We start from the raw sequence: 27296 nt of genomic DNA on the forward strand, positions 1-27296 counted from the left end.
TTTGTTTGTTTGTTTGTTTTGTTTTGTTTTTTGGGACAGGGATTCTCTGTGTAGCCTTGGCTGTCCTGGACTCGCTTTGTAATCCTCGAACTCAAAGAGATCTGTCTGCCTCTGCCTCCTGAATTCTGGGGTTACAGGTGTGTGCCACTTATAATCAGTTTTTTTTAAAAGGAGAAAAAGGGAAGTGCTGTTTTTTTTTGAAGGAAGCTTATTGTAGACTAAAAGTAAATCCTACAGCCAACAGCCTTAAGAATGACAGGCAAGGGCTGGAGAGATAGATGGCTCAGCGGCTAAGAGCACTTGTTGCTCTGCCAGAGGCCCCAAATTCAATTTGTAGCATCCTCATGGCAGCTCATCTGTTAACTCCAATCCTGGGATGTTGGCTGTCCTTCAGGCCTCTGGGTACTGCATGCACATGGTAATGCAGGAAAACCACCCCTACACATAAAACAATAAAAAAAACAAAAACAAAAACAAAAAACTAAAGAATTCTCTCAGCCATCATATAAAAAATACCATCATATATAAAAAAAAAAATAGTGACAGGCCGGGAAATAAGCATTCCAGGGGCACTGCTGTTTGGGTATGGGTCATCTCAGGGTTTGTGGGAGCAGTCTGTGGCACTGTCCATCATAGATCCTGCTGCCTGCCCCTGGCTACTCAGCAGCAGGACAGTGATGCCCAACCAGCTGTGTGGATGGCGGTATATTTTTTTTAAGTTGTGTTTTATTTTGACGTCCCCAGCGCATATAGACGCCAGAGAACAGCGTGTGGCTACCTCAGGATGGTGGAGGGCGGTTGAGGTGCCGGGGTAGTGAGCTGCTGTCCGCTTGTCTTACAGGACAACAAAAAGATGAAGAAGTCCTTGGAGGAGGAGCAGAGGGCTCGAAAGGACCTTGAGAAGCTGGTGAGGAAGGTTCTAAAGAACATGAACGACCCTGCTTGGGATGAGACCAATCTATAGACTGGCCACACTCTCAGGGCCGAGACAGCAGCTCCCAGACAAGGTCGGGCCACTGGCCCGATGCACAGTGACATTCAGGACTGAGGAAGGTGGTCGTCATCGGGCGAGAGGCAGTGACGAGCTGCTGCTGAAGTGGCTGATGTGAGCTGTGGACATGAGGCCTGTGCTGAGCAGGGCTCTACCGCTGCTGCTTGCAGGGACTGAGCAGGGGCCTCCGGCTTTTGGACTTCAGTTGAATCTAAAAAGCATACCTGTGTTCTTCTTGTAAATACTGAATTCGGAACACATGCCTGACATGTGGCTGGCCTAACCCTCTTGCTAGGACTTCCTTCTCAGCCTTTCTGGCCACGGGGATTAAAAGTGGTGTTCCTGAAGTGCTGCAGGCAGGAGGGAGGAGCAGCCGGGGCAGCTGTGTGACTGTTTTAGCGCAGTCTCCATGGTGCCGTCAGGAATACCCCATTCAGGCACTGTTGTCTTCTTAACTGCAGTATTCGCTCTCAGGCTGTGGCTGTGTCCAGGGCAACATGGAGTCTAGGAAGGTGACATCACTGTCTGCCTGTGCAGCGCGCTCCTGCTGCCTGCCCTGCCTGGGCCCTGGAGAAGCAGGCCAGCCGTGTGCGTCTTGGCTGCCCTCCCCTAAGGGAACTAGACCCTGTACATAGGCGTGTTATTTATTCCATGTTCTCTAGCCGGTGCTGCTGGGCAGGGTTTGGCTGCAGGCTGTTTTCAGCCATGAGCTCCGCTTTGCCTTCGGCTGCAGTCAACGTTGTCCAGGCCACTGAAAGGCCCTCCTTCCCCTCCTTGACGAGAATAAAGCAATACATATCCCAAGTTGAACTACACAGGGAAAGCCCCAAAGGACCATGCCCTGGCGTGCCCGTCCGCAACTCTGCTGCCTCCCCAGGCCCAGGCAGGCCCTGTAAGTCTGGTGGCCTGGGCTAGAGGCACTGTTTGATGTTGGTCCAGGGCTTGCCTCTGGTTTGGCAATAAGTGACAGTGACCTCAGGAGCTTGGCGGTCTACATCCTTCCTCTGGAGAGGTTGTTTTGAGGTCAGAGATTCTTCTGCATAGAAGGGTGTTTGTCTTTAAACACTCAGTAGCAGCATGGCTGCCGGGCCTCAGCATAGCCTCTCTTTCTAGGACCTGGCCCCTGCTCGCCCATCCTGTGTGGAGGTTTCCGAGCAGGCGTTTGGAGGCCCTTGGCGTTCCTCCACACTGGCTGGCTGCAGTGTCCACCTTGCGTCTGTCAGGATCCGGCAGGCCTCGCTTGACCTCTCGGCAGCAATTCCCACTCCTTTTAGCGTGTTACCGGTCTGTGCTGGGAGGGAGAAGATGAAGGGTACTCCTGTTCTTTCTGGTCAGCTCTGCTTCCAAGCACTTTGCTGACCCGAAAGACAGTGCAGCAGAAGACGGTGCATTTGCTGTCACAGTAGACCTTAACTCAGGAACAGCAGGCCCTGCATCTGCCCACTGCTGGCAGCAGGTACCCGGGGTTGCTGTGTGGCTCCGCCAAGAGTAGGCAAAGACCCTGTGTGCCGCTGTCCTCAGCACCGCCGGGTCGCCGTCCTCGCCCCAGGACAATGTCTTACAGACCTGCCTTAATGATTAGCTTGGAGACTTCCATGAGTATTCATGTTCCAACACCCTCCCCCTGGGCAGGGTGGCTGGGGGTCGAGTGAGCACGCTGCCTTTTTCTGTCACCCAGCGTCTTCCAGGCTCTCCAGGGAGCGAGCGTTTGCATCCGAGAGCAGTTCTTTTTAGAAACCAGCCCTGTTGTACACCCATTTCTCTGCTCCAGTCTCTGCGGGCAGGGCTTCGCTGTCAACAGCACAGGGCGCCATTCCCCAACTGTTATTCCTCCGTCCTCTCTTAAGGGATGAGGGGCACTAAGCCATTTCCTCTCCTGTAGATGTGAAGCACTTTCCGTTCTGAACCATGTTGCAATGTAGCAGCCCCTGATGCTCCATTGTCCTCTCCCATCTGCTGTCCATGCGCCTGTGTGCACTTCATGCCAATCCCCCACTTCCTGGGATGCCCGGGGCATCCTGACATCACAGGACAGCCGGTGTTGACCACTGCAGCGTGTGTGCTCTCTCCTTGGAATTATTAAACTCCCTATTTTTCTTATCTCATAAGATGTGTTCTTATGTTCTTTGAGATGATCTCCGTGTGTGTGTGTGTGTGTGTGTGTGTGTGTGTGTGTCTGTCTTGGGTTTTTAGATTTAAAACTCCTGATATGTTTGAAGCAGAAAATACCATGTGAACCCTTGAAATCATTTGGGAGCCTTTAATGATGGTAGGAGTGGGAAAAAAAGGTACAGTGGTGGCAACTGCCCCTCCTCCATCCTGGAATAACAACTGGTGATAGATTGTGGCCATTGAGTGGGTGGGTTAGGACGTGGCCCATTGAGTGGATTTGAACAGAAGGCAGCGGTTCCGAAGGGATCTGGGGCCCGCATAAGAATCTCCATATGACAGAAGGGGATTACCATGTGCCATTCTGTCAGAGCCCTACCTGACACCCTGGATGGTGTTGAGAGAGCCCCTGGCAAAGGTGCCTCTCCTGTCCAGAGGGGTAGAAGACACCATCAGACGGGGAAAGCTACCAGGTGGAATTGAAAGATAGGACCCGCATGGATGCACCCGGGGTGTGACAGGACACCAGAGACACATGCCTGTTTTGGCTCATGTTTTCCAGAGGTGTTTGCCCCTGGTGGCTTAGCTCTTGTCACATTGGGCCTGGAGTGAGCCCAATGTGTGTGGTGAAGGGTTCACTTAAAGAGGTCAGGGGCCAGGAGTCTCCGTCAAGGACCCACTCTAACTTAGGTGGAGTTAGGTGACCTAACTTAGGTGGTTCACATGTCTCCTGGTATACCACTCCGGGACCAAGCCTTCAGTACCAGCATCTTTGGTGGCACTCAGGATCCAAATTGTAGCACGAGTCACCTTTTTTTAGACTCCTTATTCTTGCCAAGAAAACTGAGGTGACCTGGTGTGTTAGTTACCTTTCTATTGCTGATAAAACGTCATGGCCTCGACACCTCACAGGGAAGGGGTTAGGTGGACTTGTGGTCAGGGGCTTAGAGTCCATGATGGCAGAGCGAAGGCAGCACCCTGAAGCTTCTAACCACACGCAGGAGGCAGACAGCGCACCAGAACAGCCTGTCCTGTGAAACCTCAGCACGCATCCCCATCGGCACCTCCTCCAAGGACACACCCCCTAAACCTTCCCAACAGTTCCGCCAGCTGGGGCATGGGGCCCTCGTCTCAGGAAGGTGGACTGAAGGATTTGATCAGGAGTATGGTTCTGAATCTTGTACCAGATTTCAGTGACACAGCGGCAGGTCTTCCTGCGCGCAATTCCCCTGGTTTGTCCCCCAGTGCTTTGTGGTTGTCGGCATCCTCTACCCAACGGCCTGTTGGGTATAGACGTAATCCAGACATCCACCCCACACTTGGGGTGGAGACAGACCTCAAGCCCACACCCAGTCAGTAGCGAACAGCAGGAGCTGGGTTGGGGACATAGGGATTATGGTCTGTCCAGGAGAAGGCTGTGTCAGTGTAGGGCCTAGCTCTGGTGGACAGTGCTCTCAGTTACTAAGGTAGCCATGAGGAATGCCTGGCCAGCTACCATTTGCATCAGAGAATCCAGAGGAAGTCAGAATCCAAAATCTAAAGGGTTTCAGTTATTTCAGGCAAAAATGACTAGAGATATGTTATAATTGTTCGGACGCTCTGGATACTTGGAGTTTGAACTGGCCTGGTTTGGAGCACATTAAGCCTTTGTCTTGTCTGTGTTGGTTTTAAAGTCTAGAAGTCCCCACTTGTGGAAGAAGCGTAAGCAGCATACCAGAATACCAGTCACAAACGCCTGCCCCGGTGTGCAGCAGGGGCGAAGGAGAGCACTCACCCAGGACAGAGGCTGTGTTGTGCATTTGTGCCGTTTCTTTAACCCCAAGTAGGCACTTAATTGTCTTCGTGGCTCAGGTAGGGATTGCAGCCTGGCTTCCTGGGTGGGTGGTTGCCGTTGGGAAAGTATGCTAGCCTGGCTAGCGCATAGCCATGGCTCTCAGACGTGCTGTGGGTTAGGGTGTTGGGCTTGCCACTCCCGTGCGTCTTGTCTTCGGATGTTGCAGACCTAATGTTTTGTTGTGTGCACCCATGAGGTTGTACCCCCCAGGTGCACCTTGCACTTGGCAGCAGCCCTGCTTCTGCCTCCCAGTGGCTGGTACTAGTGTGCACCAAGTATGTGTGGCTTTTTTGTTTCTTACGTTTGTTTTTGAGACTTGCTCAAAGTCCAGGCTGTCCTCAGACTCGAGGTGTTCCCCCTGCTTCTGCCTCCTGAGTGCTGGAATTGACAGGTGTAAGTTTTCATGGTTATCAGGAACAGGGGTGTAGATGCCCCCTAAAACATTTTCTCTGTTCCCAGCACTCAGAGCCGCCGCGCTCTGGACTGCCATGTCATGGGCTGCACAGGAGGTGTGATTTGTCCCTGCCTGGCTCCTGTCCATAGGCGGTTCTCACAGACTGGTCTGCAAGCCGCAGCACTCATCACCTCGTAAGGGTGAAGCCGCTGTGGGTGTGCCGTCAGCCTTCGCATAACCTCTTCTGCCTCAGCCTTCCATATTAAAAAGCACGTGGATGTTTCTCAGGGTTGGGGTCAACAGCTTCTGGTGTGGTTTGGGGGACTCTGTTGTTAAAGGACCACAGTAGCAAAGTCAGGGCTCCGGGAGAGGCTGTGCACAAAGGGAACAGGCCGGGAGCTCAGGGGAGGTCATTAATTTAGTGTCCCCACGGCCTGCAGGTTTGTCAAAGCCGGGCACCCCTGCCCTGCACCCAGACTCCCCATTGGGTCCTGGATGGAACGAGGGTCACTGAAGACAGGAGAGCCACTGTCCAGCAGAACTGCAGCCCGTCCAGTGATGGGTGGTGGCAAGACACTGGCCTTCTCAGACCCCTCCAATGGTACCTCAAGTCTTAGACACACTCAGTAGGTTTGCGTCTAGGAAGGTGTGTTCTGTGGGGGAGCTGCCACCTTCCCAGCCAGGGCCTGCTGCCTTCCTGCCCCTCCTGTCCCCTGCCCCTGTCCCCTTTATTCCCCGTTCCTGTCCAGCCTACCCCATCCCTCTACTTCCGGGTGAGTAGTAACACCAAGGGACTCCATCCATCAAAACCATCCCTTCCTCTGCCCCTGAACACACGCCTCCTCCAACCCTCTTCAGCACTGCTGTGTTGCTGTTGGCTCCTTGCAGCAGATTTTGAGCATGTGTAAGAAGTAGGAAAGTTGATGGGGACCTCTTCAGACCATTGCATCTCATGGTGGCTTGAACTGTCCCCAGAGGACTGGAGATTAAGTGGCAGTGTGAACCTGTCTGGGGTCACTGTGTGTCCTGGGGTGTTGAAGCCATGGCCAGCATCCCTGGGCTGGTCCCCAAGTGCCGGGAGCTTTGGCTTCCGTGTAGCTATGCCCTTTTATTTTTTAATTAGTGTGTTTGAGATGAAACAGCGGCTCCCAAACTGGTATTTTGTATACTCTGAGCACATTCCCACCCTGTTACCGTCATCTTTGCCCTCCTCCCCTAATGGCCAGTCTCCTTCCCAGATAATCTTCCTTCTGTTTCGATGCAATGTGTGCACACAGGTGTAACCTTGGTTGCGCATGTGAGAGAAAAATGTGGCCTGTTTGTCTTTTGGCGTCTGATCCATTACTGTGCCAGTGTCCAGTGCTCTTTGTGTTCCTGCCAGTGACGTAGTTTCTACTTTATGGCTGAATGAGATGCCGCTGTGTAGATGCTACTGTGTAGATGCAGCACATTTTCTTTCTTCCTTCCTCTGCAGAGGGACACTGAGGCTGGTTCCTTTACTTGGCTATTGTGGATCGCACAGCAGGTAACATGGATGAAGAACTGTGATATGTCAGCTTAGACTCCATCATGCTATAGCTGGCTCAAAACAAACAACCAAAAACAACAACAACAAAAAACCGAACTCAAAAGGGATCAAATACTTTTAAACCCTTACACTCCGAAATACCAAGATACAAGTGGAGCTCAGGACTTTCTGGACAGGACAGGTTAGCTCTGGAAGTGCTGGTGTCCATAGAGGCACCTCTACACAGCAGCCTCTGGCTTTTGAACACTTGTGAAGCTGCCTGAATCCTCCACCCGTGCCCCCAGCCTGTCATTTGTACACATTTTCTCATCTCTGTGCTTCCCCAGTTCTCATTTTGCCTCCTACCCTTGCAGCAATGCTGGGGAACCCCTGTTCCTGAGAAGTTCTGTCCTCAAGCTCTGCCCTGGCCTATCTCATTTCCTTCCTTCCTTGTTTCTGCTCTTGCCCCTCCCCACCCTTCTCAGTCACCGTGACAGGTGATGCCTTTGTGGAACTTCAAAGCTCCCTAGAGTTTGGGGCGTGCTGCTGGTGCCTCCTGGGGAGGGAACAGTGAGTGAGGGCAGGCTAGCTGGCCCACCATTCCCTTCTAGAAGCATTCTCCTTTTTAGCTTTCCAGGGTGCTGCTGGGGAGGGTTTGCACCGGCCTGCTGAGGATTGTGGTCTGTCCACCTTGTGGCTAATCACTGGCCAGGCCTTTGCCAGAATCCACCGGTGAAAGCACTCCTTAAATGGGTATAGCTCTGTCCTGTAAGGTATTTTCCAAGGAAGCTGGAAGGCAGTTGTCCCCAAGATGCTTTGCTGCTGTTTCAGGTCCTGGGTTAGGAGACAGGAAAGGAGGTCGTGTGGTGGCCAGGTGAGTCAGCGCTGTATAACTCACTGGTGGTTCAGAGAGTCCCCATCTTCAGGTGACTGTGTCGGGTCTCCGGGAACATTCAAATACCAGCCTCCACCACAAGAACCAAATGGGAAGGGTCCAGGAACGGGCATCCACAGCCACATACAAATCCAAAGGCAATCACAGTTCAGTGCCCTTAGTGATGCGCTGGTGGACACATGCACGGGGTCACAGTGAAGCAGGGGTCTGTATAAGGCTTTCAGATGCTTCCAGGTGCCATCCTTGGCTCTTAGGGTCTGTGGATTCTAGTGATATATTGATTCACTGCAAAAGGTTTTACCCGGTAGACACAGGATGTTAGGTTTAACCCAGAAATGGGCAATGAGCTGCTTCAGGACTAATGACAGCCCTGGGTTGTCTGTGTGTCCATCTGTAATAGTCTAACCAGCCACTGTGGTGTGTGTGTGTGTGTGTGTGTGTGTGTCTTCGGGGGTTTTGGCTTACTGTCAACACATATCGCATTGCTGACAGTGGACAGGCTGAGTTTCTCCGATTGATGAGGAGAAATGAAGAGGGCCTCATTCACCCACAGATCTACTTCCTGCCTGGCATGTGAGGGCAGAAAGGCATAGGATGCACAGGTCAGGGAAAACTGACTGCAACGCCCTCTGCTGTCAGCAGTCTTGTTTGTGTAAGAAATGCACACGATCTGTGTTAGGAAATCCTGGTGTGAGATGGGCAACATTTGTCTAGAAATCAATTTCCCATAGGTCAATTTTTTTTCAAAAACAGAAAACATAAAATAGAAATTAAGTGAAAAATGACCTGAAAAGCGCAGGACATTGGAACCGGTGGTCGAATCAGGGCTGTAGAAATGGCTCAGGGACACTACAATGTGGTGATTTTTCCCTCTGTACCGATTTTGTGTCCTGCCTACAAAGCCTTGGGTTTGGCTTCCTTGTCTGCTTGTCGAGCCTGTCCTACATCTTGGAGAAAATATTCTGCTGGTTTTGAGGGAATGGAAGTGACCAAAAATGGGTAAGAACCTCGTGAAGATGAGCAGGTCGGGAAGACTGGTTAATTCTGGCCCCGAGCAGTTCCCAGCAAAATGCAAACAAGGAACCACACAGACCTGGTCTGTGGAATGGCTCAAAGGTGCACCTTGGGCCCAGTTTCTCCACTCTTCTGGGAGCTCTGGGAGCTGGGGCCTGAGCCCTGGGCTGTCTTGATTTGGGTCCCCACCTTGCTGAGTCCAGATGCTCCAGCAGCCGCGGTTCTGCTCTGCCCTGTGGTAGGGCTCTGGTCCCGGTGAATCTGAGAAACCGAGAAAGGGAAGCCTGACTGGCAGGCAGCCCTTGCGTCCCTGCCCTCCACGCTCAGGCCGGCCAGTTTTGCACCGGGCTGTGCTTTGTCCTAAGTGACTGCTTATCACCAGCCTCACCCCAGGGAACAGTAGCTCCCGGGATAATTAATTTCCCTTACACTGTGCAGTCAGCGGTTCATAATCTCGTACAGTTGTCGTATTTGCAAGAGCTACTTCTTACCAACATCATCTTGGTTATTAAATGCCAACCATATCTGTATACAAATAAGACCAAGGTAATTAAACATTGAATCTACATTAGCAAGAGATTAGAGTGGCAGGGCCTCCGGGCAGAGCTGGGCGAACTAGTTGTGTGGTGCAGGGTCCTGGCAGAGCCTTGCAATCAGAAGGGGGGACCATGCCCAGCAGCTCGCTTCCCAGCCCTGACTCACTGTTGTGGGTGGAATTTCCACAACACCTGGAAAAGACCAAAGCATAGGGCACTGTCCAGCAGGGAGGCAAAAGGAAGGTTGTCCACTGTGGCAGCTCCTTCCAAAGACACGTCTGGATAGTGGCAAGCAGAAAGGACCCGCTCTGAGGATGCAAGCATAGGGCGCCCGGCACCTTGGTCCATCTCCTCCTGTGGACGGAAGTGACCTTTGTTTTGTTCACAGGTGCACCCTAATAGTGTCTGCAAAAACAGGCACTCCCGGAGAGTGCATTTAAAGGTCTGGTCCTGCAGCCTAGGTCAGGAAGTTCTGCGTGGCTAGTTTGCAGGAAGGCGGTACTTGGACCCTAACTCTAGGCTTCAGAATGGTACCTGGCACCGGGCATCCTTGCCGACTGAGCCTGTTAGTGTGCGTGGTCTGCTTTCTCCACATTCATTCCATAGAACGAAGCTCTGTGACACCTCCACGACCTGGAGCTTCCAAATGATGTCACAACAGGCAGGGACTGTTTTCCTCTGTTCACCACTCCCCCACAGCTGGCTACGAGCAGTAGACAGAAGGAAGAGGTAGCGGTTCCTGGTTTAACCAAAACGCTGTTCCTACTTAGAGGGTAGCAGAGGGGCAGTTTAGTGACGGACGGGTTGGTGGCCACGTCCTCCACCTTGGGACCAGGAAGGACCCTCGAAGCTTGAGCTGTTCATTCTCTAATCCCACACAACACACCCAGCAGATGGCTCCAGTGCTACCTTGGGCTGAGGTGTCCAGTCCCGCCTTCAGGTGCGAACACTGAGGCCCCTGTGTGCTGAGGTGTCCGGTACTGTATTCCAGAGGTACATGTACCCCCTGTGCCGAAGTGTCCCGTCTCCAGGTGTGGACGCTCTGGACCCCTGTGCTGAGCTGTCCTGTCTTCCAGGTATATTTGATTCCTGTGTCCCTGTCAGCCGATACCATGATACTCTACTCAGATCTCAAGAAGTCCCCCCCGCACCTCCTGAAGAAGTTTGCCGGTAAGACGGAAGAGGATATTGGGACTGTTTTTATGAGAGTTTGACCGTCTGTGTCACCCGGCTTATCTGATGAAGAGAGGCAGGGAAGTGTGTTTCCAAATAACCCGAGGAGCCACCTTGGAATCTCTGGGTCTTCAGTTTCATTGCAGAGCAGCTCTCTTGGGTTTTCTCACATCAGTTTAAGAAACAAGAAATTACAGGTTTTCTGTCAGTTATACTCTTCAGTTATTTTAGAATTCTTATCTCAGAACTGGCTTTTTATTTAATAAAAAAAAAATTTTTTTCAGCAAAGTACACCTTGCCTTCTCACTGGCTCTGTAAGCTGGCGCCAGACACTTGGCCTTTGGGTATGGGAGCCATGCAAAAATGTGACTTTCTTGAAGGCACGCTGACATACGTGTTATAATTTCATTTAATTTAGATTAGGCAGGAGAGGCTTCTGTAACTGCATGCATCCAAGCACTGGGGACTGCTGAGGAGGAACTGTCACCTTCCCTGCCCACAGCTCAGGTTTGAGACTTTTTTTTTTCTCTTATTCGAGCAGGCGTTCATGCGTTGCTCTTATGCTAAATGATGTGGAGGAAACAGAGAAGAAATCTGTTCAGTTTTTGTTTGCCTCCCTTGGAAGGCAGGCCGGGAGCTTTTCTGTGGAAATCTCCGAAGGGAAGCCAACTTCTCCCCAAGGCTGAGCTCGCCCCATAGGCCTAAGGTGTGCAGAGAGGCTCAGCCAGGGTAGGGCTGGGAAGGCATTCCATCACAGTGGACACCTCCGCAGCAAGAAGACCCTCAAGAGGAGTAATTGCGATCTCTGATTCAGAACAAGCAAGAGAAGGTGGTGTAGGCAGGTTGGGGCCACAGGGAGCAGCAGAAGCAGCTGGGCCAGCGCTCTGCATGTTTGGTTAGGACTGAGTGCCCCCCCACCCCCAGTGGGAGAGCAGTAGCTAGAACAAAAGGCGGGGGGAACCCTGTCCTAAGGTCTTTGTGAGCAGGCCCTCTCTGGTGCCTGCTTATAGCCGAGAGCATGAGGAGCTCTCTGGATGGGGTGGGGGCAGTAGGGGAGCTATGTGGATGGGGTGTGGGCAGGCCCCGCCCGCTCCCTGAAGAGATGCCTGGTTGCTGCTGGACTCTGGGCCTGAGTACATAAGCTCAGGGCTGGGACAAGCCATCCAGGGGCATGGGGCCAGGTGAGAGGAGAGCTCCAGGTACAGGTCAGCTGTGTCCCAGGGGAAGAGGCTGTCTTAGGGGTACAAAGGAACCTACAAACTGTTGAGCTACAACCTGGGTCAGGAAATGATCCCCACTTGGTGTCCAGCTTTCCTGATGTGTCCAAGCCTTGGAGCTGCGCTGTGCCTGTCCACTGGTCTTCTAGCTTGGACTACGATAGACGAATAGGATGACACTCCTACTAGCCCTTTCAAATGGCCGCTGGCGCTGCCTCAAAGGCTTGCTGAGAAAACGTGAGGCAACGAAGCTAGATTGTCTTTCTGTCCTGTCAGGTGTGAGGGTCAGATGTGTGGGTCAGGTGTGTGGTGGTTTTTTTTTTAATAATTATATTCACAAATTTCAACAGTTTTATTGGCAGACTTTGGCCAGAACTCTCCCTAGCCAGTTGACACGGGTTCTTGTATTTCAGTTGTAACTATTAATACCAGTTTTCAGATCACACATCACACAGTAAATGCGTCTCTGTCCGTCTGTCTGTTGAGAAGGATAACAAAGGGCTAAAAGGTGCTCAGGAGAGTTTGAGGGGTTCCGAAGATGGATGAGAACAGGATCCGGGGTGCTGACAGAGATGCAGAGAGGGGGTGGGGTGGATCAGATGATGGGCAGTGGGGTTGGACTGTGGCTGCTGCTGCTGTAGATGAAGTTAGGGGACTGGAGCTGAGCTGCAGGAAGCCAGGGATGGTGGAGACTGGAGCAGGGCAGGGTGAGGCTCAACAGCGAAGGGACAATGAAGTAGGTGACATCCTCGCCAAGCGACCCAGCTGAACAGAAGCCCATGTTGGTCCAGACGCACACGCCGGGGTAGTGAGACAACAGGTCAGTGGTTCATGAGAGGGAGCCCCGCCCTTTCCTCTAGTGTGTCCAGTGGCTCCCTGGTATGATTTTACTGTGCCTGTGTGCCTCTTTCCCCCTCATTTCTTCCCATGGCCACTGCACACTCTGCCTGGACACCCATGGTGGCGTTAACTTTTCCTGAAGCTGTGTGATAGTGTCCTTTCTAGTTTAGGGTTGAGTCGGTCTGTACCACGTTTGGCAGCCTGTCACATGGTGGTGTTTATCTGTCCACCAGAGTCATCGTTCATCCTCAACATGGGGCCTCCCAGGGCACGGCAAAGCCTGAAAGGCCAGTGCTCTGCATAATGGAGTAGCCCAGAGCAGGGCAGAGCCTGACCTGAGCCCGGGGGAGGCAGTGGCCGCGGCAGGGCAGGCCCAGCTAGCCCACGCTGGCCCTGTTGAGTGTTCTTCCAGCCCCCTGCCCTGCCAGGTCCCTCAAAAAAACATCCTGAGGGACCCATGGATGCCAACTGGCTCCTAGACCACCTGTGCATAGCATAAGCAGCTCTTGACCATCCTGACATGAGTAAGATGCATTAGGTCTGAAACAGACACCACATTGCTATCTCTCCATGACGTCACGTTCACTGACTGGCAGTGTGTCCACAGGCGTGAGGTAGGTGCAAGGGCAGCCATTCGCCGGATAGCGGTTTCCCTGAGCCATCCATTTAAAGGGAACACAGGTGTAACACATCACGGGGTCTCCGTGCATATGTGCACGTGGGTTACCAAATGGATACAAAGACTTAAATGGGCTGCAGCTGAGTTTCCAGAAGTTTCCAGAGAGCCTGATGGAAATGAGGATAGAGTCCGTGTTGATACAAAACCCAAACCAGCTTTGGAGTCAGGACCGTGGGTCATGAGCCTGAGGGATGAGCCTCAGGGTTGAGTCTAGCTGCAGAGGAGAAAGGGTAGGACCTGGTTCAGATGAAAGACTGGGCAGGGATTAGACAGCCAGCCCACACAGGCAAGCAGGCAGATGGATAGACAGCGACTGAGTAGGCTGGCCACGTCAGTAGCGAGTACAGAAGCTGGCAGGTGGAGCTTCTCTGCCTGTCAGTCCTTGCCTCACACACGGAGATCAGCCAACAGGCGGGTGGGGCTACCGCCTTGGAGCATAGGGTTCTGCTTCATTATGGGATGCCGGGGAGGAAGTTACATCCTTCCCTGGGTCTGGTGTGTCTCGTAAGTCCTTGGGCCTAGTTTCTGTGATAAGGATTTCAACATGTCCATGTGCCTCTACAGTCCGAGATTCACCCCATTGAGTTGTTGGAGTCACTCTGTTCTGAGGAGTGAGTCATTTGTGTGTCAGTCTGGGCTGTGTGGGTGGCACTGGGGAGATGGTGCAGTTCATCACCCTGGCCAGGTGTGCCCTCATCTTCCATTCTCGAAACAAGAGTCAAAAGTCACTTGTGAAATGGTGTCTCCTCTGGGAAAGTGGCCTGAGAAAACAGCTTTATACGACACGAAGCAGTTTAGTGAGGCTATGAATGGATCAGCACACCCTCACCTCTGAGGGTCTGTGTACCTTCCTTCTGCCCTGCTGGGTTAGTCCCAGCCCCTCGCCCAGGCATACAGAGTCTCTGCCCTCAGGTGGGCCCTCTCCCTGCTTGATGGCCCTACAGGTGCTTTGTGTCCAAAACATGGAGAACAGGAGAGTGGAGATCAGGCCAGGTCAGGCAGAGGCCACCTCTAGATCGCCCATTCATGTGAGCCATTGAGGCCCGGCCAGAGGCTGAGGGGCATGTCCTCTGTCAGGCCCAGCCTTCGGCCTTTGTCTGCCTGTTAAGTCTAGCCTGCCTGTTGCCTGTGGGTTGATCTGCGTTCTCAGTTAATGTTGCCATGACAATGAAATTGTTTTTATAATGGGAAAGCGCAATGTCCATGTGTCTCTCTCTTCCTTCTTGGAGGCCTTTGGCAGATAGAGCTGACTTCTGCGGTCACTTCCAGAGTGAGTGAACCACGCAGGACATGGTGACCTTCCAGGTCCCCAGCCCCTGAGAATTCAGAGAGGCCTTGCAGCTCAGGGCTGTGCCCTCAGAGCCCCTCACGGGAGGGCAGTTCACACGGGAGCACAGTTCATACAGGAGACTTCTCTGGGAAGTGGACGCGGGTTCCTGTGCCTGTGACTTTTAAGCAAGGAGATACCAGGTGGTAGCATTTTGCTTCTGTTCATGTATGTACATGTGAGCACATATGTGCACAGACATGCTAAGACCTGTGCCTCGATCTTCTCAGTTCTGCTAGGCCTGCCAGCTAATGAGCCCCAGGACCCCTGCAGTCTTTGCCTTCCCCAGGTGGGGCTCGCCCCCCTGGCCTTGGCATGATGATATGCCCCTGCCCTCCGGCTGGACAGTGCCCCAAGTGCCTTGTTTACCATTGGGTCCCATCAGCTGCCACCACCGCTCCAGCACCACATTTCCCCAAGGCACAGTCTGAGGGCGTGGTCTCTCCCGCTTCCTTTCTTCAGTCTCTACAGTGCAGCGTCAGAACTCGCCTTCAGCCTTCGCTCTTTTGGAGTTCTCTTTAGGAGTTCCTTCATCTTTAGTTGTGTGTGTATGGCTGTATGATTTGAGTGCGGTGTCAACAGGGGCCAAAAGCACCAGATCCCTGGAGCTGGAGGTGGTCATGAGCTTCCCCACCTGAGTGCTGGACTGCTTCCTATGAGAGTAATGTGCACCTTTAACCTCTGAGCCGCCCCTCCACCCCTCCACCCCCCTCCTCCTTTGACCCAGGAGCCATCCCTCCAGCCTTCCCCCCCACCTTTAACCGGGAGCCATCTCTCCAGCCCCCACATTTTGGTCTTTTGGGGTTCAGCTTCCAAATTCGGGAGCAATCCTCAGCTCATGCTGCCAGCTGGAGCTCATGCTGTGCCTTTGTGCACATCTCGCACAGGGCAGGGTGGCCACCCCAGCAGTCACATGCTAGCCCTCTTTCGAAGGCCGTGCCTGGTGCAGCCCTGCTGAGATGCCTTATCACCCAGGCATCAGGGGCCCTTGCGTTAGGCCCAATAATGAACGGCATATGATTTTGCTCAGACACGTAATCTGCACTCTAGTTTCAGAGTGAGATTTGCCTGATGAATAACCGAGATCCAGTCCTGCAGACCCCCACCCCCGCCCTGCCTCGCCTTCTGCTGGAGTCAGTGCTGTGTCTGTGCCTTGCAGTGTGCGACATCCCTCTCTACGACATCTGTGACTACAACATCACCAGGGACCGGTGCAAGGAGCTCGGCTGCTGTTTCTACAAGGGCGTCTGCTACGAGAAAGCCGTTCCCGGTGAGCAACCCAGGCCTGCGCGTTGCCCACTGCCCGCATGCCACCACACTACCTGCTGGGGAGGTGCAGCTGCCCATTCCTGCGCTCTGAGCCCAGTGTGAGGGCGCCTCCTGGAAGAGGGTGGGGCTGTGAAGGCTGGGTGCGAGGATGTCCCCACCCAGACAGCTGCTGGACAGAGGGTGCCACTGGCCACGGTCAGCTGAGAGGCTGATGGGGCGGCAGGTGGTGTCTAGCCAAGGACTGTGGGGACAGCTGAGGCACACAGGGTGACCGGGTTTCCCCAGAGATCACTTTAGGCTCGGGCTATCCAAGCAGGTGCAGGCCAGCTTCTCACACCCACCCACCTGGCTCTCATTTCTAGACGTGCTGGGTGTTCATGGGGGATGGGGAGGAGCAGCAGAACCACAGAGGACCGGCTCAAAATAGTGAGCCGTTCTTCCGCTTGGATGTATTCTCACACATCAGGACGTTGGCCTTCAGCCCTTCATTCAATCTCACTTGGAGGCCCACGGATTTCCTCACTCAGTGAGAGTGTTCAGAAGCCGTGTGGGATGCATCGCTCTAATACCCACTAGAGAAGAGGGGTGAGCCCCTGAGGCCGAGAGGACCAGCCTGGCTGTGCAGTGGGAACAGCTGGGGACCCTTGGGGTGCCGTGTGACACGCCCATCCCCGCCCGCTCCTTCTCGGGGGAGGCCCCAGTTAAGGCAGGGCTGTGCCCCCTTCCCCGGGCACGGGGCTTTGGAAGTCAGGGACTTGTGTGACAGATGCAGCCTGCAGATGTGCTACCCAACAGCGGCTCCTCGCAGAAAGCTGGAGAAGGGCCAGCTGGGCCACACTCCGTGTCATGGAGGTTGCTCGGTTAGGCAGATGGCAACAAAACCCTTCTCCCCAAAAAGCCACGATGGAGATGCGGTTGCAGCAAGGGCCTTCCTGAGAGCACCTTCCTGGTGTCTTGACTTTAGAAGGCTGGGAGCCTTCTCACACTAGGCGAGGACTGAGCCTTGCACACCAGGACCCCTTTCTGACTTCCTGTCATCTCTATAAGATGAACCGGTTGTTCTGTGGAATTTATTTCTTTATCTCAGGGCTGGCAATGGACCCCAGGGCTGCACACATGCTAGGCTAACGCCGTCCAACACTCACCCATTTAAAGAGTCCAGGCCAGTGGCTGTCGGCGTGTTCACAGAGATGTGCAGCGCCTCACACTATCTGGTCTGAGGGCACCTCCTCCCACTGCTGACGTTCATCCTTCCACCCCCACTGACTTGTCTATGGCTTCACCTGTTCTGCCTGCTTCACACAAGTGGAGTCACACACTGTGTGGTTCTTTCACCACCTCTCTCTGTGGAACGTGTGCGTGGACACGTGTGCATGTGTGTCAGTGTATGTGTGTGGGCATGCATGTGTGTGTGTACATGTGTGTGCATGCATGTGTATGAGTGTGTTTGTGCATGCCCCTCCCATGAGCCCCCTTGCTTTTTCTTCAGATTCATGACCTCTTTTTCTTTCACTATTATCACACACACACACACACACACACACACACACCTAGATATAGTAATACAACTGCGCACTCCTTACAGTGTCCCTTACACATGTCTGACTTTGGAGCTAACTGCTTTGTATTGGTCGTCAGTTTGGGGGTTCCTCCCTGGGGAAGACTTCGTCAGCATCGCCATTCCTTAGCTACTGTAGTTCTTTGTGTGGGGTTGGGACCCCACTGGGTGTTCCTCCCATGTTCGCGTGTCGATTGGTAATGCCTTTGTTGAGGTCATGTTTCGGCGGCCAGGTTGGTGAGGGTTCACGGGGTGGCTTTGTGTAGGAGGCAGTCTCATGTGACTGCCTGCTCCCTTGCTGCCCATTTCCTACTGTGATCTCTAAGCCTTGGGTGGAGAGGCTGGGCTGTCCGTGCCTGGCTGGGCCTCACAACCCATGGCCACTGGCTGACTGCATATTGATTGGTTGTGGCTTTCTGTCAGCAAGCGTTCTTAATTGTTGTCGTCCAGCTCTGCCACCTTACACTTTGAGGAAGGGTCTCCACTGAGCCTGCAGCTCAGAGATTGGCTAGCCTGTCCCAGTGAAGCTGGCCCAGGGGTTCCTCCTCTGACACTTGAAACTTTGTAGTGGTGTTGGCTAACTGTGTCAACCTGCCACAAGCTGGTGTCTCAGAGGAGGCAACCTCAACTGAGAAATTGTCTGCATGAGTTAGGGCTGCAGGCAAACATGTAGGGCATTTTTTAAAATTACATTCATAACCGGGCAGGTCCCAGCCTGCTGAGGGCAAGGCCGTCCCTGGGCTGGTGTCCTGGGATCTATAAAAAATCAGGCCAAGCAAGCCATGAGGAGCAAGCCAGGAAACAGCACCCCTCCATGGTCTCTGCGTCAGCTCCTGCCTCCATGGTCTCTGCCTGCTTTTGGTAACTTTTGGTAATGGACTGTTGTATGAAACTATGAGTGAAATAAACCCTTTCCTCCTCAAGTTGCTTTTGGTTACAGTTTTTTGTTTTTGCTTTTTAAATCACAGCAGTAATAACTCTAACACAGCAGTCTCTCATAAGAGTTGTCAGGGTTCCTGTTTCAAAAGCAACTGCTGACCAGGTCATTTGAGTCCCGGGTCTTTCTGGTCTGCCATATGCTGCCTTCTGACCACCCCCCTTTTTTTCAGGGCAGTACAGGACAAAGCAGTTCTGCCAGGGTTGGCCTGGAGCCTGGTGATAATGCACCCATAATCCTCTGCTGCTCATAATTGCCGTTTCTGTTGTTTGTGGAGTTGGTGACTCCATTCTCACATCATAGTAGGTGGAGAAACGGGTGTAGAATCCAGCTCTTCATGTCCATTACGAAGCTGGACTGTCAGAGGAGGACAGTTTCTTAGTTTCTTACAGTGCTTAGTGTCAGTTGTCAACTTGACCAGCCTGGGAGATGGGCTTGGGCAGGTCTTTGAGGAGGACCTTGATTAGGTTAATTGGGGTGTGAGGCTGCTCAGTCTGGTGATGGCATTCTCTGGGCTGGAGTCCCAGGTTCTGTAGAAAGGAGACGGTGAGCCAAGCATAGCCAGTCACCACTGTCTACCTTCCGACTGTGGGTCATGTGACCAGCCCCTGCCACCTTGATGTCCCTGACGTAGTGGACTGTGTGCTCCAACCAAAGCCCAAGAAGCCCACCTCTTCCTTCAGTTGCTTTTGGCAGAGTTTTATCTCAGTAAACAGCCAATAACTGGGACAGAAAACTGGTACCAGGAGTGGGGCTGTTGCTGTGATGAGCCTGACCGTGGACAAAGCCTTTGGACTGGCTTATGAGAAAAATATGAAAGAATTTGGAATGTTGGGCTAGAAAAGTTCTTAAAATACTAGAAGCACATCCTAATGGGTCACTCTCGGGGGAGAGTGAAAGACAAGAGTTCTGAAAGAAATGTAGACAGTGGAAGTCTGGATCGTGGTGTTTCAGATAGGAGTAAATATTCAAATCATGAATTGAGGTGTGGCTCTAAGTGTAATATTTTGAACAAGAATCTAATTTATTTTTGCTGTGTCTAAGAACCTGAGCAAAGCTGACTTTTAAAAAAGTGAACTAATTTGTTTGGATGAGGGAATTTCAAGATGGGAGGGCATAGAGTCCAGTGCTGAGGAAGCAGCTGTAATTGTTTTGGAGCTGAGCATTACTAAAGCGAACCTGTGTGGCGTTAGGACAGTAGCAAAGGTGTCATGAGTGCAAAAACCCCGCCCATCAGAAGCACCACACTGTGCAGAGCCGTATTCATTTGAAGGCAGGAAGTCCAAGCTGAGGTTCCCTGTTCCTCAAGGGCAACAGCCTAGGGGAGTGTTTTCCTCAGACTCAGCACACACAAGCTGATACAGGTCCAAGGGGGCCACATTATAGCCGGAGCCATCAGAAGAACTTGTTGGCATCATGCACACAGCATTGGCTTTGCAGACATAGAAAATAAAGGATTGAGGGCTCACAGAACTTTGCTCCAAGGTTTCGGAGAGCAGATGAGGACAGGCAGCATATGGCAGGGTTGGAATCTATGCAAGGGGCTCCCGGGAGGCCATTGTGTGAAACTGTTGTGAAACAGGGTGAAATCTGTTACAGTGGACACCCTAGGCTATTGGAGACCCCAGGACTGTGGGACAGAGGCCATGGAGTAAAACAAGCCCAAGAGAGAGGATGTATATGTTTTGTGTGGCATAACTGGAGGGTAAGACTACGTAAGTCCCCTAAAACCAGCCAGTTTTATCCTGAGTCCTGGAATCGGCACAAGGAGTTGCAGCGTTTGCTGTTTGCCCTGCTGGAACTTCATCTTGCCTGTGCCTCGTCATTTCTTGATAGACCCAGGTTTTTCCATTTTGGAATGGATCTATTTATTCTATGCTGATGTGTGTTAGAAGTATGTGACTTGTTTGTTTGTTTTGATAGGAGCCCACAGTTAAGAGAGTGTCTTGAGTCTCGAATGAGATATGCCCTTTAGGCTTTAAGCTGTTGTAATGCTTACCGACTGTGGGGCCTTTTGAAGTCGGGTTGTGTTTTGCATTCTGGGACAAACATGAGACTCTGGGAATAAGAAGTTGAAGGTTACGATTTAAAGTGATATGTTGGGGTATCAAGTTAACAAGCAGAATCGTGACAGTCAATTCAGTTGTCATCTTAAAGTCCTCTGGAAGATGCCGTTGGGGTGTGCCCATGGGGGTCACCTTGTTACATTTATTGAGATGGGAAGATCTGTGCTCCATGGCTGGCGCTGCTCTCTGGGGTGAGATCCTTGACTTGCTGAGCACAGCATTCATCCCTTCACGCATTCATCTGGATGTGGATGTAGCACGAGCAGCTCCTTCCTGCCTGACTTCCCACCACCGTGCTATGCCCTTGAACTGTGAGCCCAAATTAGACATTACTTCTGAAATGGCTTTGCCAGCGTGTCCTACCACAACCACAGGAGAGAGACCAAGAGCAGCACTTCTGCGACCGAGCGTGGCTGGAAAAGTCTACGTTCAGAGCCCCCAAACGTTGGAGAAAGGAACACCCGAATGACACTTACCATGTGCTGTCAGTCATTCCCGCACGCGCGTGTGGGGCACACTGGGTTTCTCCCAGCCAAGAGCTACAGTCTCGGTCGCTACACATCCCAGTGGAATGGAAACCCAGCAGTGGCCCTGCTGGTCCCCCAAGTCAGATCTCTTTAGAGATGTTTTAAAACAGATGATCACTGTTTTTAAGTCTGCCGGGCCCTCTGGATACTTTTCCAACTGGTTTTATGAAGATGCTGGCAATTTTGTGAACGGTGTGTGTGTGTGTGTGTGTGTGTGTGTGTGTGTGTGTGTGCCACCCATTGCTTAACCTAGAGCCACCAACAGTCAGTCACTGGAGGACAAGCCATGGTCCCTGTAGCATCCTTGAGGAACCCAACAGCACAGACTCTCAGGAGCTCTGCTGTCAGGCCACAACATTATGTCATGGCAACAATATGGACCCTGTCCATCTCCCCCATATTAGTAAAGCAGCGTGTGGGTTCTGCTTTTTCTCCTGACATCTTTCAAGTTTAAGAGGTGGGGCCATCTGTAGGAAGATTCTGGGCAGTGAGCCCTACATTTGGGCTCTCACTGTGCCCTCGAATTATTTTTCATTTCTTTGACATCTTTCTCATTCAAGGCAGCAAATGAACCTTTGTGCTGTGTAAGTTGTAGGATTCGGTGACAGGGTATTATGAATTCTTTGTGCATATAACTCCATGTTATGAAAACCTTTCACCAACTTCTTAAATAGGCTGGTTTGAAGTGCACATTGTGTTATGGCATAATCTGTATTATTAGGAATATGAACTTGGGGGAATTAGAATTAGCTCTTTCAAGAAGAACAGGGAGCTAGAAGGGGAAGGCTTGCCTTCGTTCTGCAGTCTTGATTTAGGGCACATTATTTAATGTCATTTCTTCTAAGCATTTGACTTCAGTTTTCTTCATGGGACTTGCTGAGATGATTTCCAAACTTTTGTTAACTGTGCTGGGGTGACGTTACGAAGGATTTCAATAACGCTTTCTTCTTTGCTTGCTGTCTGGGGAGGAGCAGTCACAATATATGGCTCCCGAGAAACCACACAGGTGGCGTCTCACAGCCACGTGCTGTGCCGAGGGACTCTCAGAATCCTGTCTCTTGCTTTTGTTGGCTTGAAGCAGGGATGAGAGAACACTACCCCACGTGGAAGGTGCCGACAATAAACATGAAAATATTACATGTGCCATGCTCACATGTGGTTCTGAGCTTCTCACGTGCGGAGGTTCCGGGAGTCGAGAATTTGTGGGGCTTTCCCTGAAAGCCCTTAACTCACTCACACACACGTTTCCTTCTTTTGGTTCTGCGTGCTCAACATCATGAAGGGGCAGAGGGATGGTGCAGCGTGTGCTGTGTCTGTGGGTACCGTGCTGTGTCCTGTACTTATGCTGTGGGAAGTGGCTGCAGAGGTGCTTACAGGCTTCCCTGGGCTTAGAACTGGTGACTCAGCCAGCACAGCACCCACAGCTACGTCACTGTAGTCTGTCAGCTGGGAGGTTCTGTTTCTGGTGAGACTGACATAGTCTTTTATTTTTTTGTTTTTGTTTATTTGTTTGCCATAGGGCTCATATGAGGATGAGAATGGAAGGGCCTGAGCTGGGCATCATGAGCTTCTGGGCTCAACCCTCTTTCAGCTCTCAATTCCTGCCCTCATCTAAGAGGTCCTTGTAGTCCTGTCCCTTCTAGAGAGCCTCAGAGCATCTAGGGCTCATGGATCCTATTAGAACCCTGCTTGTTGCCTAAGGAGAAACTTGCGCTCTAGTTGCTGTGAATTGAACTGTATGTCTGCCCAAAACATAGTTTTTTGTTTGTTTTGTTTTTGTTTGTTTGTTTGTTTGAATGTGGTCTGTCTGGTCAAGAGAGTTGCTTTAGTTTGCTTTCTGTTGCTGACCAAAAAGCAACTTTGGCAGGAGGAGAGTATTTATTTGGCTTCTGCTTACAGGTCACAACCAATCAGGATATTCAAGACAGGAACCCAGAAGCAGGAATCATGGAGGAATATTTCTTGCTGGCCCACTCAGGCTCATCCTCAGCCAGCTTCTTTGTACAGCTGAGGTCTACTTGCCCAGGGAATGGTGCTGCCCACCAGGGAGTGGGCTGGGCCCTCATATCAATTAACAATCAAGAAAATCTCTCATAGACATGCCCATACCAACTTGTTAATGACAGTTATCCAGTTAAGACTTCTTTTTTAGCCATTCTGTCAACTTGACAGCCAGGGCAGTCCACCTCTTCTCAAACTCACACACAAACACATTACTTCAAGACATAATCTTTTTATTTATTTTTTGTCCCAGAGACCTATGGTAATATTAGAATATAAAAGATAGTCCAACTTAAAAGCCCCATGGTGTTTAAACATTTCAACACTTAAAAAGTTCAAGGGCTCTGGGGCTGGAGAAATGGCTCAGTGTCTAAGAGCAATTGTTACTCTTTGAGGACCCAGGATCAGTACCCAGCACCCACAAAGTGGCTCACAACCATCTGTTACCCCACTTCTAGGAGACCTAATACTGTCTTCAGTGGGTACAAGGCATGCACTTGGTGTAGAGCCATACATGTAGGCAAAACACATTAAAAAAATTAAAAAACATCCAAGGTTTCTTAAAGATTCTGAAGTTACTTAACCGTGGACTTTTGTAAAATTACAAACTGTAAGGCCTGGGGTCTCACAGCTCAGGAGTTCAAGATCGCGCCCTTCCCAGAAACTCCCACAGACCACGACTTTGATGCAAAAGCAAGAGGTTTAATTTAACCATTGCGCAATGGGGTCACCCCTGCCGGCCAGCAAAGAGTGGCACTGGGAGACAAAGGCCTTAGGTTTTTAAAAGAAAAATTGCGGGAAATTTGAAGTTGCAGTCTTGGCAATTTAGGATTGGATGAGGAAGCTATAAAGTAAGATAATTGGTTAGTCTTAGGTGCTCAAGCTTGGCCAGTCCTGCCAAGTGTGGATGCAGCTGCAATTGAAGGTGGGGGTGGTTAGGTCATCCTTGAAGATCGGGGCTGCGGACTTTTGGCTGGAGGTCAGGAGCTACTCAGAAGAAGGATTGAGGCCTTCTGGGTTGGTTGCTAAGAAACACTGTCCCGAAGACAATGGTCTGGTCATTCTTTTTGCTGAGTGAAGGTCATTGCTTGCTCGCTCTTTTTTTTATATCTGTCCTCACAGATAGGGTCACATTTCTCCATTCTCTGGAAAGGAACTAAGAGGCTTTAGCTTAACCTGGACCTAAAACTCAAAACTATAGGCTTTAGAAGACATACAGGTTACAAAGTTAGTCAAACCCTTTCATACAGGTTAAATACTTCTTGTTCCAAAAGAACCATGACATAGGAACATTGAAACTTAAGCTGAACCAAGATCAGGAATCTCCTGATCTTTTGGCTCCACAGGATTTGGACCTCCTCCCTAGCTCTGCCACCTTCAGAACATGCGGCTTGTCTTGTATGTTCAGGCCAGCTACATTCCACACTTGCTGCTGTTCTTGGTGGTCCTGGCACCTCCAGTATCCTGAGGTCTTCACCATAACTGATGCACCTTCAACAACGGTCTCTCGTGCCTTCTATTCAGGGACTCAGACCCTGCCACATGGCACCAGACCTCAGCTGCTTTCCATCACTCCCTCAATCTTGCATCTTTCATGCCTTCGAAACAGTACTGCATGGGTAACTTTTACACAAATTGCCAAGTTCATCTTCCAGCTGTGACGCAGCTTTGGCCTCGTTAGATGCTGACTTCTAAGTGTTGACTTGGAGGAGATACTTTCCATGGCCCCAAAGAACAATGGACAATTTCCCCTCAGTGATGCTGATCTCTTGTTAATCACAGCTGATTTTCCGGTTTAGCTTGACCAGCGCAGATTCTCAGTTCAAAATTCCACACAAATGGTGTGTAGGGAGGCAGGCCTCACTGTCTATATTGCTCAGCATTATCTTCCAGGCTTCCACAAAAACAGCTCATTAAGCTCTGAACTCTCATCGGATTTTGTAGCTCAAAGCTCCAATACCGTCCACAATCCCCCAACAAAATAGTCCAAAAGCATAAATAATTACATGGTCAGGTCCATTACAGCAACGTACTACTTAAGTCCTGGTACCGGTTTCTGTTTTAGTGTCCTTTCTATTGATGTGATAAACCATATTTTTCAAACTCAATTTAGAGAAGTAAAGGGTTCATTTGGCTTACACTCCCAGGCCACAATCCATCATTTGGGAGAAGTCAAGGCAGGAATGTAGGGGCTAGAACCCATGGAGGAGAACTGCTTGTCGGCCCATTTGGGTTGACACGAAGCTAGCTTCTTTCCACAGGCCAGGACCACCAGCCCAGTGAGTAGAATCACTCATGGTTGGCTGGGTCCTCCTATCTAGACAATCTCTTGCAGACAGGTCGAGGGCCACCCCCATAAAGGCGATTATCAGTTGAGACTCTTTCTCAGGTGATTCTAAGCTGCATCAAGTTGATGGCTGGTGTTAACTCTGAAAGATTAGTGAAGGGGCTGTCCCTCAGGAGCCAGGTGAGCCCAATAGGCCTGGGGTCCTCACAAGAGCAAAGGCAGAGATACACAGAGGGACTAAAGACCACCAAAAACCACCAGAAGCCACAAGGAAGTAGGCTGAGAACCCTCGAAGCCTTTGGTGAGGATCAGGTCTGGGCTAACAGGCAGGCAGCTGAAATGAGCGGCGCTGGATCACACAGGGCCAGTGTCCCACTCTGGATGGGACTGGCCTCCTCTCCTGACTCCGATGGGTCCAGATACTAAGCCAGGGCCTTCTCTCACAGTTTATGTGCACCTGTTAACTGCGCTGATCGTGCTGATTGCAGTGCTCTTCGTCATTGCCATCCTTTACAGGTGGGTCCTTTTAATTCTTCTGTGTGGGTTGGACAGTCTGGGCCACTCCCTTTTCTCAGCCTGCCTCCGTCACTCAGCTGCTGCCGCTCTGGATGTCTCCTCTTCGTGAACAAAGTGAGTCCCCGGCATTCAGCAGGTGACTGAGACCCCAGGAGCAGCACTTAGCTTACTGCCTTTGTCAGCCTCTGTGGCTGCAGGTCCTGGTAATCAAAGACAGCACCCAGGAGGGCACATGGCTCCCATGAAGGGCTGACAGGACTCTCCATTGTCCTTAAGCACTGTTGCTGTGACAGAATAGGTAAAAAGTCAACTCAAAGGCGCAAGGGCTCATTTCAGTTTCTGGCTTGAGATGCCCCCAACCATTGGTTTTCCCACCCTGTGACTCTGACCTGAGGATCTGCCAGACATGCCCTGTGGCTTGTCATTTCAATGACTCTAGATCCTGTCAGGGTGATAACATTAGCCACCGCAGACCCCACCGGTGCTCTAAACCCTGCATTGAGCAAGGGTAATGCGCATGGGATGTCATTGTTTGGGTGTCTCAGAGGGACACCCTTTTTGTCACTGTCTTGGAGATAGCAAGCCTCAGAACACACAGCTTCAGTCTTCGGGGCAGGGTTGTGCTCAATTCAGCATCCACCCTGGTGTGCGGCTGCTGTTAAAGTGCTGTTCTGTGGTTGGCACAAAGCCATGAAGAGGATTTACAAGCCTCGCCCGGCCACTGCTCTGGCCTTCCTGTGGCTTGCACAGGCTGCCTTGAACACAGCGTGAGCTTTCTTCCTGGACTTTTCCCTGGAGAGGCTGAACTGGGGGTGTGGAGGCCTTTGGGGCCGGGAACTTCTGTCTCTGTCTGCTTGGCTGTGACCAAGCCTTTCTTCCTCAGGATTTTACGGGACGCTAGAAGAAAGAAAGAGATCCCCACAGGAAAGAAAGACAGCTATAAGATGTCATCAATCAAGTTCAGGCAGCCTGAGCAACTTTCTAGTCAAGAAGAAGTCGAGTCGGTCAAGCGTAGCCGTAGCTCCTCCTTGAAGAAGGAGAGTGGGTCCCAGGGAGAAGGTAGTCTGCTGTGAGGGGTCTGTTCCTGCCCCTGTGGCTCTTCCCTTTGTGTATGCTCTCTGTCTTTGATGACCCTCAGCAGGAATGGCAAACACTGTCTTAGGGTGGGTAGGATCCCAGTGAACCAACTGTGGAGAGCCAAGTCCACAAGAGGCCTCAGCCTTTCTCCCTGACTTTGCTGGCCACCTGTCAGTGCTTGTCCTGGGGACATCCCACTGACACTTGCAGGTTTATCAAGGCCGTTCCTTGGGGCCACTTCGGGGTGAGAGCGGCTGCTGGGGGTGAGGTTGTGGCCGAAGCCTGCCATGGTTCATAGGAAGCAAAGTCACTTTCTTGTCAGTCACTCCCCAGGAGGCTGGGCCAGCCTCTTGTGGCTTTTCGATGGGAAGGTTTGTCTTGCCTGATATTCAACCCCATGGACTTGGCTTCATGGAAGTTCCCAGGGAAGGTGGGACTGAAGAGTCTCTGCAGGTCTGTGAAGCTGAGGTTGCCTGCAGGACCTGGGTTCATTTTTCCTTCGGTGCCTTCTGTGCTGAGACAGGATATATGAAGAGCTCCTA

The 27296-nt window shown here is 51.5% G+C and overlaps 2 protein-coding genes across 8 annotated transcripts in view; both read left to right on the top strand.

Moving 5' to 3' along the window:
• Arhgef7 (Rho guanine nucleotide exchange factor 7) overlaps nt 1-3099 on the top strand; it is a 107632-nt gene extending 104533 nt beyond the window's left edge. For all 7 annotated transcript variants that reach the window (XM_060381375.1, XM_021637526.2, XM_021637527.2 and 4 more), the window contains one exon: nt 842-3099. In XM_060381375.1, the coding sequence (XP_060237358.1) occupies nt 842-964 (123 nt within the window). In that variant the 3' untranslated portion in view covers nt 965-3099. The remainder of the gene's footprint in view (nt 1-841) is intronic.
• A 12462-nt stretch (nt 3100-15561) lies between these two features.
• Tex29 (testis expressed 29) lies at nt 15562-26845 on the top strand. The gene is made up of 3 exons (XM_060381257.1): nt 15562-15786; nt 25608-25677; nt 26561-26845. The coding sequence occupies exons 1-3, from the start codon at nt 15588-15590 to the stop codon at nt 26748-26750; spliced, it is 459 nt and encodes a 152-aa protein (XP_060237240.1). The 5' UTR covers nt 15562-15587; the 3' UTR covers nt 26751-26845.
• The last annotated feature ends 451 nt before the right edge of the window (nt 26846-27296 follow it).

The sequence above is a fragment of the Meriones unguiculatus genome, chromosome 4, assembly GCF_030254825.1.
Source record: "Meriones unguiculatus strain TT.TT164.6M chromosome 4, Bangor_MerUng_6.1, whole genome shotgun sequence".
NCBI classification, from domain to species: domain Eukaryota; kingdom Metazoa; phylum Chordata; class Mammalia; order Rodentia; family Muridae; genus Meriones; species Meriones unguiculatus.